Below are 16,291 nucleotides of genomic sequence, written 5' to 3'. Positions count from 1 at the left end.
AGCTGGGTTTGAACCCCCGCAGGCGCTGGCCACGCGCCTCCAGGTTGGAGGCAACTGGAATATAAAGACCAGGGGAGCCCGGCCGGCTCGGCATTTCTGGCTGCGGCGCCGGCGCGGGGCCTGCGCCAGGGGAGGAGAGCTGGTGTTGGGGAGCGGCTGCGCGCTGAGACGAGGAAGCAGCGATGGAAGAGGCAGTGAAGGGGTAACGGGGCCGGCCCCCCGGACCTCGCGCCCTCGCCCGGCGCCGGCTCCAGTCCCAGGGCTCAGGCACCCGAGGGAAGGGCGGGGAGTCTCGGCTCCTTCCCTGCCGCGCCCTCTCCCCGCCTCCTTCCCGGGCGACTCAGCCTCGCCCCGACCCGGAGCCGAGGTCCCCCGACAGCGCAGGGGTCCCCGGGTCCCCGACGGTGAAGGTTGGGCGGGAGCCGCCCCCGGCCCGGCCGCGGCCGCTCGGCGCCCGGGTGTCACCACCGCGCTCGGAGCCGCCGCCACGTGCAGGGCATCCCCGTCCCGCAGCGAGCGTGAGCGAGGCCACGCGGGGGCCGAGGTGAGCGCCGCGCCGCGGCGACAGGGAGGGTGTCCGGGTGCCGGCAGGGCGCGCCCGGCCTCGAACCGGGAACGCTGCTCCCCGCGGCGCTGACCACGCGGCGCCGGCCGCGGGGATGGACGCCGTGCTCGCCGCGCGGGGGACGTGCAGCCTGGCGACGGCGGCGGGCAGGGGCGGGGGAGCGGCCCGGGCCGCGGGGACTTTTATTCTGACACCGCCGCCGCCGCTCTGCTTAGTCACGGTGACCGCGCGCCGCCCCCCTCCCCCCCCGCGCGCTGCGATGGAGGCGCCCGGCCTGGGCGGCGGAGGCGGAGCCCGAGCGCGGCCATGGCGGGGTGAGTGCGCGGCCTGCGCCTGGGCGGCGGGCGCGGCGGGCCGGGAGCGCCTCTGCGGCCGTGCGGGGGGGCGGGGGACGCGGCCCCGCCGGCCCGGTCGCTCGGGGTCCCCGCGGCCCGGCGGAGGCCAGGAGGGCGCGGCTCGAGTCCTGTCCTTTTGTTGGACGACGCGGCTCGCGGGGTTGCCCGGGAGAGACGCGAGCCGGACGAGGGGCCCTGGGAGCGCCGCTCCCACCGAGGCGCGGGGACCCCGGGGCGTTGGGGGGCTGGATCTGCGCCCCGGGGTAGGCAGTCGCGGGGCCGCGGTGGGGTCACTTCCTCCCTCCTCTGGGCTCCGGTGGCGGCTCCTGCGGGGCATGCGCAGTCCCGTCCGCCCCCCCACCCCCCCAGCGTTTGTGGGCGCCCAGGGCCCAGGGGGCTCCGTGGACCCATTGGCCACCGACCAAGAGACTGGCCAGGGGCCTTGGCCGGGAGAAGGGGCCCGCGGCGCCCGGGGTCCAGGGGAGGAGGCGCCCCGCGGGCACAGTGGAGGGGCAGCCGGCCAGCCACAGCCCGCTGACCCTGCGCCTTGGCACGTTCCGGGCTGGACGTGGGGGAGGCGCGGGAGAAGGTGGTGTAACCGTGACCTGCACGGGGCTCCCTGCCTTCCGAAGCGCTGGGGCGAGGGTCCGGGACGGGCCACCCTTCCACGAGCAAGCCAAGCAGCTCATTTCAGTTCTTGACAAGGGCGGTTATGGGAATGAAAACAGGAGGTGAATCTGAGCTGAGCCCCGGAAAGATAAGACGGAGAACCTGGGGAGCCCCTTGCAGGTCTCCCCCGCCCCCCACCTTTTCCCAAGCAGGACTTTTCAAAACACCACTCATGCCCTGGCTTTCCAGGCTCCAGAAGACCCTCCTTTCTGTAGTCATCATCTGTCATTACCCTCTTGCCGGGTTCTCCGGGTTGTCGCTCTCATTCTGCCTTTGAGCCTTTGCACTTGCGGTTCCCTCACCTGGAAAACCAACTCCCACCCACCCCCGCTTTCATATAGTCATTCTTTTTGTCTCAGCTCCACCAGAGGCGTGGACCGCCTAGTTTAAAGTAACTGCCCCCAAGTCACACTGTCAATGCTGCTGTCATTTTCTTCATGACTCCAGTTTCTACTCAAATCTTGTTTATTTTATTTATGGCCATTTCCTCCCAGGTGTCAACTCCAGCACAGTTTATGTCTGTCTTTGTCACTGCTATGTCCCCGGTGCCTAGAACAGTGCCTGGCACACGGTAGCTGCTCAATAAATGTTGGTGAAATGAATGAAAGAAAGAGTGAGCTGGACATGGTCTAGGAAGGGAAGGGCCAGTAAACCCCTGGAACAGAGTGAGCAAAGGGAAGAGGACAGGGGCTGACTGTGGAGGGCTTGGCAGGTCCTTTGGTTTTACTCATGCTATAGGGAGTTGGGGATTCTGAGCAGGGGAGGGACATCCTCTGACGTGTTTTAAGATGGACCTGTGGGCTGGTGAGGCTATGGGACATTTAGCCAGAACAAATGGATGCTGCTTCACCTGGGCTTGTCAAGGAAAACTGGTCTAGGAGTCACTGTATTTTTAAAAAGGAGGCCTGGCCCCAGGCCCTGGCCCCAGCCCTGTGCTCTCCCTCCTCCAGGCCCCTGAGTGTCAGTGGTGGTGTTGTCCCTTGTCACCTGGAACCCCATGCAGCCGGAACCCAGGCCTAGCGGGGCTGGGGTCCACACCCGATTTCTGCCCCTGAGGTCGCAGCGCCCTGAGGGCTCAGGGGACACAGTGATGTACGCCTCCACCGAGTGCAAGGCTGAGGTGACACCCTCCCAGCATGGCAACCGCACGTTCAGCTACACGCTGGAGGACCACACCAAGCAGGCCTTCGGAATCATGAACGAACTGCGGCTCAGCCAGCAGCTGTGCGATGTCACGCTTCAGGTCAAGTACCAGGACGCACCGGCTGCACAGTTCATGGCCCACAAGGTGGTTCTGGCCTCATCCAGCCCTGTCTTCAAGGCCATGTTCACCAACGGGCTGCGGGAGCAGGGCATGGAGGTGGTGTCCATCGAGGGCATCCACCCCAAGGTCATGGAGCGTCTCATCGAGTTCGCCTATACAGCCTCTATCTCCATGGGTGAGAAGTGCGTGCTCCATGTCATGAACGGTGCCGTCATGTACCAGATCGACAGTGTCGTCCGTGCCTGCAGTGACTTTCTGGTGCAGCAGCTGGACCCCAGCAATGCCATCGGCATCGCCAACTTCGCTGAGCAGATTGGCTGTGCTGAGCTTCACCAGCGTGCCCGAGAGTACATCTACATGCACTTCGGGGAGGTGAGTGAGGGGACGGGACCTGGAGCAAGGCTTGGGGTGGTATGAGAAGGACCAGGGACCAGGGGTGGTCATCACTCTCTCCCTTGAGATATGACGGGTGAAGGCAAGCAGCTGGAGAAGAGCGGAGCTTTGAGCTTCTAGTGTACACATCTAGGGCAGCTCTGGGAAACAGCCGAGGCGAGTGAGACCTTCGTGGGTATCCGGGCTCCCTGGTTTCTTGGGTCCAGAGTGGGGATAGGATGCAGCCAACATGACAGCAGCTCAGCCCTGGTGTGTGCAGAGCAGGGCCCGGCATTTCAGCAGTCAGCAAATATTTATTGAAGACCCATGACATGCTGCTGACTGCAAATGTGACCCTTAGACGTGTTTTCTTTGGTTCACGCAGTGTCATCCTATGTTCTTGGTTTCGTTTTCATTTTTAAGTGGAGGAAGTTGTGAAAGCAGAAATAATAAGCGCTTGAGTCTTTGCTGTGGGCCAGCCTGTGTTCTAAATGATTTCCATCCTTTAAATCACTGAATCTTCTTAACTATCCCAGGAGGGACCAGCAGGGTAGACATTACTCTGGTCACCATTTCTCTTCTTCCCTCTCCACCACATGTGGGGTTGACCAGTTGTCCCGAGGATCTGGACAGCTAGCTTCCAGAAAGGCAGTCTGCAAACAGGCTTTTCCACTGCCCTGCACGTTGCTTGTTGAAGGGATTGCCTGGGCTTGGAGCACCTGAACGGTGGTCACCTGCTGATGTGGGGTCTATTTTTATAGACCAGTGCCTGACAGGAAGGATTTGCCCCAGGGCCCTGTATGTCCTCGGAGCAGCCCCATTATGAGCTACTGATATAATCCCCTTTATAGAGGAGGAAAACGAAGGCATGGAATGTTTCAGATATTTGCCCAAAGTCATCCAGTTAGAAAGTAGGGAGCCAAAATTACAACTCAGGTTGCTTTCTTCAGAGCCTGCACTTCTTTTTTTTCTAGAATATTCTATTGCTATTATTTTTTCCTTTTTTTAAAAAAAATATTTTTATTGACTTCAGAGAGAAAGGGAGAGGAGAGAGAGCTAGAAACATCAATGATGAGCAGATCATTGATTGGCTGCCTCCTGTACGTCCCCTACTGGGGATCGAGCCTGAAACCCAGGCATGTGCTCTTGACCGGAATCAAACCTGAGACCCTTCAGTCTGCAGGCTGACGCTCTATCCACTAAGCCAAACTGGCCAGGGCTATTTTTTCCTTTTTAGTAAATATGCCATTTTGAAAAAGTAATATCATTTAAAAAAAAAAAAAAGGTAGCCCTGGCCAGGTAGTTCAGTTGGTTAGAACGTTGTCCCCATATGCCAAGGTTGTGGGTTTGACCCCCTGTCAGGGCACATACAAGAACCAACCAGTGAATGAATGCATAGATAAGTCAAGCAACAAATCAATGTCTGTCTCTCTCTCTCTCTCTCTCTCAAAATAAATAAATAAAAATTTAAAAGGTAATGATCTTATAATTCAAACAAAAAATGAAACAAAAAAGATACAAGGTACATTGTGTCTTTACCCAGTACTTATGTACTACATGCCTGGAACATGGTATTAACTCCTTTAATCCTCACAACCAATGAGTTCACACTATTCAAACTCCCATTTTACAGACGAGGAAACATTGTCAGAGGCAGGTTGAGTGACTTGTCCAAGGTTACTCCAGTTGAGGCATTGGGGGGGGGCACAGGAGTCAGCCTGTCACGCTAATACCCTTGCAGGTGGCCAAGCAAGAGGAGTTCTTCAACCTGTCCCACTGCCAGCTGGTGACCCTCGTCAGCCGGGACGATCTGAATGTGCGCTGCGAGTCTGAGGTCTTCCATGCCTGCATCAACTGGGTCAAGTACGACTGTGAGCACCGGCGCTTCTATGTACAGGCGCTGCTGCGGGCCGTGCGCTGCCACTCGCTGACGCCCCACTTCCTGCAGATGCAGCTGCAGAAGTGTGAGATCTTGCAGTCAGACTCCCGCTGCAAGGACTACCTGGTCAAGATCTTCCAGGAGCTCACCTTGCACAAGCCCACGCAGGTGATGCCCTGCCGGGCGCCCAAGGTGGGCCGGCTCATCTACACGGCCGGCGGCTACTTCCGCCAGTCACTCAGCTACCTGGAGGCCTACAACCCCACCGACGGCACATGGCTCCGGTTGGCAGACCTGCAGGTGCCTCGAAGTGGCCTGGCAGGCTGCGTGGTGGGCGGGCTGCTGTATGCCGTGGGCGGCCGGAACAACTCGCCTGATGGCAACACCGACTCCAGCGCCCTGGACTGCTACAACCCCATGACCAACCAGTGGTCGCCCTGTGCGCCCATGAGTGTCCCACGCAACCGAATCGGGGTTGGGGTCATCGATGGGCACATCTACGCTGTTGGTGGCTCCCATGGATGCATCCACCACAACAGTGTGGAGAGGTGAGTAGCAGGGCCAGAAGCGGGGGCTCAGAGGGCCCCCCAGCTGACAGGTCCCAAGCCGTTGGCATTTGGGGATTCCTCCTATTGCTGAGTGCCTGTCTCTACAGCCTGCCTTCAGGTAGTAGAAACCTCAAACTAAAGCTAACCCCCCGGGAGACTTCTAGTGGTGGCCTGGGATGATGTGTCTGGGCCTGGGATCTGCACACAGGGCCATCACAAAACCATACAGCGCCTCTGTGCAGACTTGGAAAGAGTTCCATCAGCTTGAAATGGATGTAATATGCTAATTTTGTTAAAACGCAACCCCTCACTGTCGTCAGCCCCAAAATTGTTGTAATAGAGTCTGCGGTCTGGTATGTGGCAAGTGCCCTCTTCGCTGTGGCGCCTGGTGCAGGGCAAGCCTGCCCTGCTGTGCACAGTGGCCCCGCGTTCAGGGGCCAAGCGTATTGGACTTGGAACTTTTGCATAGTTTAGTCCTCCCCCTTCTCTTCTCCCAGAGGGAGGTCCAGGATATAGTTCTCACCTGGAGGACTTGTTAAACTCCCCAGCCTGCTGCTGGAGCTGTGGAGGTCTGGCATTGGTGGGTGGGTTTGGAGCAAGGCTGGGGAATGGAAATTTTAAACAAATGCCCCAGAGGTTTCTAATGCCTGTGGTCTGTAACTAGGATGATGGGATGATGCATCACCCTTAATAGGCTATTTTTGAGAAAAGAAAAAAAAAAGGACACTATTAATTATTCCAGGAGCACAGGCGTGAACTGGAGTTGCCCAGGCCCCTCTCTCTCTGAGATCAAACTTTAAGAAAAAACATCCTGGGAGGTAGCGTAGTTGTTAGAATTGGGGTTCTGTTGTCCAAGAGGGCTGGGTCAGACCCCAGATCCATTGCTTTTTTGATTCCACGGGTTTTTTGATGTCCCTGATGTACCACTTAACCCCTTTGTGCCTCCATCTTATCATCTTGGAAGAGAGGTGACAATAGTGAGGACCCCTTGCCCACTAAGCTGGGGCATTGGTGAGAGAGCACACATAAGACTCAGCACAGGGCTTGGAAGTGGTCTGATGAAGCCAGCAGGGTCCAGCAGGGGTGTGTGTGTGTGTGTGTGTGTGTGTGTGTGTGTGAAACCTTGAGCACATGACAGCTATGAACCTCAGTTTCCTTATCTGGAAAAGGGAGCTACTGATAACTTGCACCTTAGAGAACAATCGTGAGGATTAAAGAGCTCGACCTAGTAGAATAGACCTAGTGGAATACTGGGCTTCAGGAAGTGTTCCTTGGAGGACGGCTGTGACTGCTGCTGTCGTTGTTATTGTGCCTTGCAGGTATGAGCCAGAGCGTGATGAGTGGCACTTGGTGGCCCCAATGCTGACTCGAAGAATCGGGGTGGGAGTGGCTGTTCTCAACCGGCTGCTCTATGCCGTTGGGGGCTTTGACGGGACGAACCGCCTCAACTCAGCCGAATGTTACTATCCAGAGAGAGATGAGTGGCGAATGATCACACCCATGAACACCATCCGAAGCGGGGCAGGTGGGTGGGGGCTGAGGGGAGGGGATCATGGAGGATCCCCCTCCCAGCCCCGGGAGTGAGACTTGGCCAGGCCTGAGTGAAGCCTGTTGTTTCCATCTTGAATACCCTGTGGCACACACAGGAGAGCTAGATTCTGACAGAATTCAAGTTCCTCTTTCCTGGCTTAGTTTCTGAAGGGTCCTTTGGGAGAGGGAGGAGGGAAGGGCTCCCCAAGAAGGTGGTGGCTGGGGCCCCCCAGGCCAGGCCCCGGAGTCACCCACTCTTCTTGGTGTGGTTTAGGAGTCTGTGTCCTGCACAACTGTATTTACGCTGCTGGGGGCTACGATGGTCAGGACCAGCTGAACAGTGTGGAGCGCTACAACGTGGAGACAGAAACCTGGACTTTCGTAGCTCCCATGAAGCACCGGCGAAGTGCCCTGGGGATTACTGTGCACCAGGGGCGAATCTATGTTCTCGGTGAGGCCCTGGGCGTGGGGACCTGGGTAGAGAAGACGAATTAAGTGGCCTCGTCTTTGGGGGGCTGGCTCAAGTCACATAGGAAGGCTTCTGGTGGTTTCTTCCTCCTTTTTCTTTCCCCTGCCCTTGGAGGCAGTGACCGTCTCCGCTGCTATCCCTGCAGGGGGCTACGACGGCCACACATTCCTGGACAGCGTGGAGTGTTATGACCCAGACACGGACACCTGGAGCGAGGTTACCTGCATGACATCTGGCCGGAGCGGTGTGGGCGTCGCCGTCACCATGGAGCCCTGCCGGAAGCAGATCGACCAGCAGAACTGCACCTGTTGAACCACTTTGGTTTTCTTGGGAAAAAAATGGTCCCATCAAGAGTATTGTTTTTGTACAAAAACAGGGACAAAAGAAAAGCAACAGAGCAAATGCGTGTCCACCAGGATGCGAGGCTGGGATGCCCTAGTGTTAGAATGACTACTTGGAAGGAAAAAGACCAGAGTGGGAGCCCGTGAGCCCGTCAGAATAGTCCCAGGAATGTCCAAGAGAGGGGGGCGGGGGTGTCCAGCAGGGTGGGTTCCTGGGAAAGAAAACCTCCCATCCACTATCCCAAGACGAGGCCTGGGCCCCACACCAGCAGACGCCACCTCCCTTTGGGGTGAAAGCAAGTCCTGAGGTCGGGCTGGTTTTTGTCCCCCGTGTCTCAGTGACTGGTTCCTAGAGGACTGGGAAGGAGCCAGCTGAGGCCTTGGGGGTGAGGCCCTTCAGGAGGTAGGGACCCCAGGATGCGCCTGTACATAGAAACCACTGGATATTTTTTGTCCTGGACAGTCACTTTGTTGATAAGTAACCCTGTAACTTTCCAATGAAAATAAAGAACAAGCTAACTAGTGTCTTCTACCTCTACTCTCAGCTCAAGATCTTGAACCCAAGGACAGAAAAGACTCTTCTCCTGAAATGCACTCGAGTCTTTGATTTAGGTCTTAGATTTGAAACCAGTTTGTTCACTCTGCCCACTGCCTCTTGATATGTAGGGCACCTTTCTCCCGTAGGCAAGACACACAGGGCTCACTCTGTCTATCACTTTGGGCTGCTTTGAAGACAGTGACCTAACTCCTGACACATCTCCCGGGCCTGAGGTTAATGTCATATGTGCACACAGTTTCTGTTTTAGGGCAAACCATCCCCAACATGCTCCCAAATTTGGTGAAAATCTATCTGGTCATTTTCGTGCACTTCAGTAACAGACTGCGCCTTTTCTTTCATTGAAGTGCCGTTAATAAAAAAGACGGGTTTGGGGAAGTTCCTTAGACAAAGGGCTCAATAGCCTGGTCTCTTGAACAATATGTGTGAAGGCAGTATGTGTTCTGGATCGTCTGCCAGTCAACCCTATTCATCTTGTGGGGGTGGAAAATAAAATGAAGTGTGGTCTCCACGATAGGCATACCTGAGATATCCTGGGTCTGGCTCCAGACCATCACAAAGTGAGTCACTGTTGTTTTGCTGGTGGAGCATCTTGCCTTCAATTTGTAAAAAAAAAAAAAAAAATGCAATGCCAGGGAAGCACAATGAAACAAGATATGCCTATATTGGGGAATTCACAGGTTCTTCCAAGTAGCTTAGAGAGGAAACATTGATTCCTTCCCTTCCAGGGAAAACCTCATACCTCTGTCCGTGGCTTCACTCACTCAACTCACCTGAAGGCTACCTTAGCTGTGCTCAGTTCTCTAGTCCCGGTCCAAGGTTTTTTATGGAACAAGGAAATACATCTATGTTGGCTGCATTGAATGAATAGGGGAGGACTAGGAATTGTAAACTTAATACCTGGATAGGCTTTTAGTATAAAGTGTTTTGACTCATTTGTCAAATAGTGCTTTGAGCCGAAACCAGTTTGGCTCAGTGGATAGAGCGTCGGCCTGTGGACTGAAAGGTCCCAGGTTCGATTCCGGTCAGGGGCATGTACCTGGGTTGCGGGCACATCCCCAGTAGGGGGTGTGCAGGAGGCAGCTGATCGATGTTTCTCTCTCATCGATGTTTCTAACTCTCTATCTCTCTCCCTTCCTCTCTGTAAAAAATCAATAAAAATATATTTAAAAAAAAAAAAAAAAAAAAAAATAGTGCTTTGAGCCCTACCTGGTTTGGCTCAGTGGATAGAGCGTCGGCCTGCGGACTGAAGGGTCCCAGGTATGATTCCGGTCAAGGGCATGTACCTTGGTTGCGGGCACATCCCCAGTGGGGCGTGTGCAGGAGGCAGCTGATCAATGTTTCTAACTGTCTATCCCTCTCCCTTCCTCTCTGTAAAATATCAATAAAATATATATTTTAAAAAAGCATCAGGCCTTAAAAAAATACTGCTTTGAGCTAGGAAGCATAAGCCTGTATACTTTACAGATGAGAAACGGGTTCAGAGAAGTGACTTGCCCAAGGTCACATGACCACGAAGTGGTGGAATTCAGATTCAACCTGTGGGTACACCAAAGCAGCCATTCTCAGCCACAACACACCCTACCTCATGCTTGTGAGAATGGATACTAAAGAGCTCCCGTGGGGTCAATGTGTATAGCAGTGAAAGTTCCAAAAACAGTGATCTGGAGATTTACATGTAATGCAATTGCTCGAAGCCACAGCACCTACCCCAGAGTTGAGTTTCCTTTCAGAGAGGTTAGATCCCGGGTCTTGAGGTCAGGTTTAGCTGACTTAGTAAAGCAGTTTAGGTATCAGCAGTTAGGTGAAGTTTCTTATCTTCAAAAATGGTGCTTCGACACCTACTGTGTACTTACCTATGAGAGCAACTGGACCAACAAAGGTATTTACATTCACTTCCCAAATCCACAAAACAACTTTAAAATAAAAATCCTGACTCTCCTAGACAGTGACCAAGCCCCAAATGACCCCTGCCCTCATGGTAATAACAGCTTAGCAGGGGAGTAGGGAAACCAGTTCATCTCAGCTTGCCTGGATTTTCCCAGTTTGGACACTGAAAGTCTGGCATCCTAGAAATCTCTCTGTCTCAGGTAAACGGGGACCATTGGTCACTCTCAAGGAAAGCCAGATGCTGAAGCAATGTTACAAACATGCTGAATGGCAAATAGATGTGGGTCACAGTTACATTCACATTTTTAAAAAATATATTTTATTGATTTTTTACAGAGAGGAAGGGAGAAGGAGCAGGATAGAGAGTTAGAAACATCGATGAGAGAGAAACATCGATTCAGCTGCTCCCTGCACACTCCCTACTAGGGATATGCCCGCAACCAAGGTACATGCCCTTGACCGGAATCGAACCTGGGACCCTTCAGTCCGCAGGCTGACGCTCTATCCACTGAGCCAGGGCGTTACATTCACATTTTAAAAGTTGATGGCTCTGGGAGCTAGGTGGAAAGGTTTGGCTGGGGATGAGGGTGGATGGGGAACATTCGGCAAATGGCTGTGGGAGTGGAGAGAAGAACCTACAGGTGAAAAGACTGGATCTGAAAGGTGAAGAATCAGGAATCATCCTGGATGGTTTCAAGCTTAAACAGCTAGGAGTAGGAAACCTTGGAGGAGGCTAGTTATGGAAGGGAAGTGACAATGGCTTGGGGTGTGTGAAGCTTGAGGTCTCACGATACAATTGTTTTAGGAAAGCGCACAGATTTCTCTAGCCCTCAGTCTTTGATGCTCTCAACAAAAAGTTATTGAATGGCTGTTCTGTGCCAGACATGAAGTGGGGTGTTCAGACACAATGAGGAGCAAGCAGGACACTGTTTCTCATAGAGCTGGAGTTAGTAACAAAGTTTACATAATCATGTTCGAAGGTAGCTCTCCAAAGGACAGAAGCATGACCCCTAGGTCAGAGGTCCCAAGAAAACATTCTTTAAAAAATATATATTTTATTGATTTTTTACAGAGAGGAAGGGAGAGGGATAGAGAGTTAGAAACATCGATGAGAGAGAAACATCAATCAGCTGCCTCCTGTACACCCCTAGTGGGGATGTGCCCACAACCAAGGTACATGCCTTTGACCGGAATCGAACCTGGGACCCTTCGGTCCACAGGCTGACACTCTATTCACTGAGCCAAACCAGTTAGGGCCCAAGAAAACATTCTTAAAAAAAATATCTTTATTGATTTTTAGATAGAGTTGATGGGCAGGGAAGAGAAACATCCATCAGCTGCCTCCTGCATGCCCCCTCCTGGGGCTGTGCCCTGACCAGGAATCAAACTGGCAACCTTTTGGTACCCAGGACGATGCCCAACCAATTGAGCCACACCAACAGGGCCCAAGGAAACATTCTTGAGGAAGTGTTTTTCTCACTGAAATCCAGAGGATTGATGCGTGTAAACTAGATGAGAGAAAGGGGCAAAATTCTGGACAGAGAAAGCATCAAGTGCAATGGTCTTATAGCATTGAGAATCAAATCTAGATAAAACTCTGAGAAGAGGAACATGGTGCCAGAAGAGGCTAAACAAAGGTTGGCAGGGGGCCAGACCATACAAGACCTGTGTCCACTCTCATTTCTCTTTAATTGTTAAATACCTAATATCTTTTTTTTAACATTAGAACATTACAGACATAGCTGGAATCTTACTATTTATCCATTTCAGTCTCCTCTAAATCTTAAAAAAAAAAAATTTGCTGTAACGTTCTGTTTACTTCCATAAATAACATAATGCTGCTTGTATTATTCTGCATCTTGCTTTTCCCCGCTCAGTAGGACTTCTCAGTCTATCTGTAATGTCATATTCCGTTTATCAGCTCCCTGATATTTAGTTTTTATCTCTTCCATGATTGACAGACTTTTAGGTTGTTCCAGTTTCTCAGAATTACAGAAAAGGCTGCAATGCCCACTCTTAATCATGTCTCCTTGGGCACAAGTGTGTATATTTCTCCAAGTGGATACTAAGAGGTGGAACTTACTAGATCATAGGGTAGGCACAGCTTTACTAGATGCTGCTAGATTGCCCTCCAAAGTGGCTGTAACAAATCATAGTCCCGATGCATTCTAGAAGTTTCTTACACATTTATACACACATTTATGACTTTTCTTTGATAGGTTTTTCATTTTATTTTTGTGTGTGTGTGTGTTTCAAATTAACCTATTTATTTATTTATTTATTTAATTAAATCTTTATTGTTCAGATTATTACATTTGTTCCTCTTTTTCCCCCATAACTCCCCTCCTTCCAGCTCCCACCCCACCCTCCGCCCTCACTCCCCACCCACTGTGTTCATCCATAGGTGCACGATTTTTGTCCAGTCTCTTCCCGCATCTCCCACACCCCTTTTCTCCCCAAGAATAGTCAGTCCATTCCCTTTCTATGTCCCTGATTCTATTATAATCACCAGTTCATTCTGTACATCAGGTTATTTATCCTCCCTTGATAGTTCACTTGATTCTTAGATTCATTTGTTGATAGATGCATATTTGTTGTTCATAATTTGTATCTTTACCTTTTTCTTCTTCTTCCTCTTCTTAAAGGATACCTTTCAGCATTTCATATAATACTGGTTTGGTGGTGATGAACTCCTTTAGCTTTTCCTTATCTGTGAAGCTCTTTATCTGACCTTCAATTCTGAATGATAGCTTTGCTGGATAAAGTAATCTTGGTTGTAGGTTCTTGCTATTCATCACTTTGAATATTTCTTGCCACTCCCTTCTGGCCTGCAAAGTTTCTGTTGAGAAATCAGCTGACAGTCGTATGGGTATTCCCTTGTAGGTAACTGATTTTCTTTCTCTTGCTTCTTTTAAGATTCTCTCTTTGTCTTTTGCTCTTGGCATTTTAATTATGATGTGTCTTGGTGTGGTCCTCTTTGGATTCCTTTTGTTTGGGGTTCTCTGCGCTTCCTGGACCTGTAAGTCTATTTCTTTCACCAGGTGGGGGAAGTTTTCTGTCATTATTTCTTCAAATAGGTTTTCAATATCTTGCTCTCTCTCATCTTCTGGTACCCCTATAATTCTGATGTTGGTACGTTTGAAGCTGTCCCAGAGGCTCCTTACACTATCTTCGTATTTTTGGGTTCTTTTTTCATTTTGCTTTTCCGGTTGGGTGTTTCTCGCTTCTTCACATTTCAAATCTTTGACTTGATTCTTGCGCTCTTCTGGTCTGCTGTTGGGAGTCTGTATAATATTCTTTATTTCAGTCAGTGTATGCTTACTTTCTAGATGGTCCTTTATCACACCATCGAGGGTCTCATTAGATTTCCTGTACATCTCATCAAGTTTATCGACAGACTCTAGAAGCCTCTTGAGAGACCTCAAAAGTGTGGTTCTGAACTCAATATTTTGTCCTGTTTCTTTGTCTCCACATTTTTTATGCTTTCTTGGTACACCCCCTAGTGGTCTTTGTGCGCAGTCTTGTTGTAGTTAAGCCTTGATTGTTATAGTAAATACTAGAGGGATTTGACCTCCAGGCTGACTGGTTGTGATAATCAGCTGTGTCTGCAGTGGAAGAACTTGTGTCCTCTAGGGAGGTGCTAATCTAGCCTTTGCCTGAGGCTATCCGGCAAATTCCTCTGTGCAGGGCTTCGGCGGGGCGGGTCCCACAGGATCAACAGGGCGGAGGAGGGAGCAGTTATGGCTGCTCTCAGTCCGTCCCCAGGGGCTCTGCCTCTCTGTCCCAGCAACCGCTGCAAACCTCGGAGGGACCGTAGCCAGACAGTCCTGCTTCTCCTGTTTGAGTCTGGGTCCCTAGAGACTCGCCCGGATCTGGAGCTCTGAGTCTGAGGCTCCCTCTGGATTGAAACAGAAAACCACGCCCTCAGCCACCAGCCCGCGCGGCGCGCACTCCACACCTTAGTATTTTACTTCAGCACTGCGCCTCCTCTGATTCTCGGTTCCTCCTAGTTGTAGAACTTCCATTCAGCCAGCCTTCCTGTGGTTCTGGATGATGTCCGTTCTGTCTTTTAGTTGTATTTTTGAAGTGGTTGTTCGAGGCAGCAAACTCCTGCGTTAACCTATGCTGCCATCTTGGTTTCTCTTGAGGTTTTCCATTTTAAGAACGACTTGTGGTTCTTGACATTTCCATTTGTTAAGTTACTGTCTCCTGCCCATAAACTAATTATTCTGCCTGAACCAATCCTGATTAGGATTGGTTTTTTATTGGTTCTGTTAGAACCAAGAATCCTGACTAATACAGACATCAGGAAGTTTTTTAAAATATTTTTTTTCTTCAAATATGTTTGTTTTGTTTTTGCATTATTTTAAAATCCATCTGGAATTTATTGATATGTATGATAAGAAGTAGGAAGATAGCCCGGGCTGGTGTCGCTCAGTGGTTGAGTGGCGACCTATGAATCAGGAGATCACTATTGGATTCCTGGTCAAGGCACACGCCGGATGTGGGCTCCATCCCCAGTGTGGGGTATGCAGGAGGCAGCCAATCAATGATTCTCTCTCATCATTGATGTTTCTATTTCTCTATCCCTCTCCCTTCTTCTCTGAAATCAATAAAAATATATTTTAAAAAAAAGAAGTAGGAGCCCTAACTAGTTTGGCTCAGTGGATAGAGCGTCGGCCTGTGGACTGAAGGGTCCCAGGTTTGATTCCGGTCAAGGGCATGTACCTTGGTTGCGGGCATATCCCCAATAGGGGGTGTGCAGGAGGCAGCTGATCAATGTTTCTAACTCTCTATCCTTCTCCCTTCCTCTCTGTAAAAAATCAATAAAATATGTATTTTTTTAAAAAGTAGGAATATAATTTTATAAGGATAGCTATTGCTGCCAAACCATATATTTTTCAAATCATTTCTTGACTAATTCATTTTCTACCTATAGTTTTCAGATGCTATTCCTTATAACCTGTCTTAATATCAGAAAGAACAAGTACCCCCCCCCCCCTTCCATTTTTCTTTCTTAAAAAAAAATAACAGTGTGGGCTATTATTGCATATTTATTCCTCTCTATGAAGTTCCATGGAAATTCAAATTTTGTAGTGGTTTGCATTAAAGTGATTGAGTTGGGGAGAGAGAATATTTTTAGAATATTAGATCTCTCCATTCATGAACTTAGTATACTTGTCTGTTTAGTGAAGTCTTCTTTTCTCTTCTCAGGAAACTTTTATAAGATCTCCACAAAGAGCTTGCAATGTGTTTGCTCATGGAAATTTTATAAAGTTTTGCTGCTATTATCAATGGGATCTTTATTCCTGGATCCTTTTAAATTGATATTTCTCATATATATGAAAGTTGTTGATATAGATATGTTGCTCTTCTACTGACCTCTTTGCTGAATTCCCTTACTGATTCTACTAGCTTGGATTATTTTCAGTAGATAATAAAATCACAAGCAAATAATGATAGTGTAATGTCATTTTCCAATTGTAACCCACTTATTGCTTTTTCTTGTCTTACTATTAGCTAAGACCCACTGTAATGTTAATGGTGGAAATAGTGGGTATAGTTGTCTTATTCCTTTTAAAAAATATTCTTATTGATTTTAGAGAGGTAAGGAGAGGGAGAGATGGATAGAAACACCAATGATGAGAGAGAATCATTGATCGGCTGCCTCCTGCATGCACCCTACTGGGGATTGAGCTGGCAACACTGACCAGAAATTGAACCGTGACCTCCTGGTTCATAGGTCAATGCTCAACCACTGAGCCATACCAGCCAGGCTATAGTTTTATTCCTAACTATAAGGCAACTGATTCTAATGTCCCAACATTAAATCTGATATTTGCCAAAAGACTTTCTGTAATCTATGCCTTAAG

At 50.3% G+C, this 16,291-nt stretch overlaps 1 protein-coding gene across 2 annotated transcripts; it reads left to right on the top strand.

Moving 5' to 3' along the window:
* Positions 1–800: 800 nt before the first annotated feature.
* Positions 801–8,504, top strand: KEAP1 (kelch like ECH associated protein 1). 2 transcript variants are annotated; one of them, XM_070416020.1, is made up of 6 exons: positions 801–879; positions 2,520–3,205; positions 4,947–5,632; positions 6,952–7,157; positions 7,437–7,613; positions 7,777–8,504. In XM_070416020.1, exons 2-6 carry the CDS (start codon positions 2,567–2,569, stop codon positions 7,941–7,943), a joined length of 1,875 nt encoding a protein of 624 aa, XP_070272121.1. In that variant the 5' UTR covers positions 801–879; positions 2,520–2,566; the 3' UTR covers positions 7,944–8,504. The 2 variants fall into 2 exon arrangements, with proteins under 2 accessions (XP_070272121.1, XP_070272120.1); XM_070416019.1 differs by lacking the exon at positions 801–879 and having other exon boundaries at positions 1,260–3,205.
* The last annotated feature ends 7,787 nt before the right edge of the window (positions 8,505–16,291 follow it).

The sequence above is a fragment of the Myotis yumanensis genome, unplaced genomic scaffold (assembly GCF_028538775.1).
Source record: "Myotis yumanensis isolate MYYU_CA2020_CCGP unplaced genomic scaffold, mMyoYum1.0.hap1 SCAF_5, whole genome shotgun sequence".
Lineage (NCBI taxonomy): Eukaryota > Metazoa > Chordata > Mammalia > Chiroptera > Vespertilionidae > Myotis > Myotis yumanensis.
This window is presented reverse-complemented; position numbering and strand designations above follow the sequence as displayed.

Bases quoted from the DNA above. Each gene is read 5' to 3' on its own strand.
- KEAP1 (XM_070416020.1), top strand. From the start codon at position 2,567: ATGCAGCCGGAACCCAGGCCTAGCGGGGCTGGGGTCCACACCCGATTT. The intron at 3,206-4,946 runs GTGAGTGAGGGG...ATACCCTTGCAG, and splicing joins TCTACATGCACTTCGGGGAG to GTGGCCAAGCAAGAGGAGTT. The intron at 5,633-6,951 runs GTGAGTAGCAGG...TGTGCCTTGCAG, and splicing joins CACCACAACAGTGTGGAGAG to GTATGAGCCAGAGCGTGATG.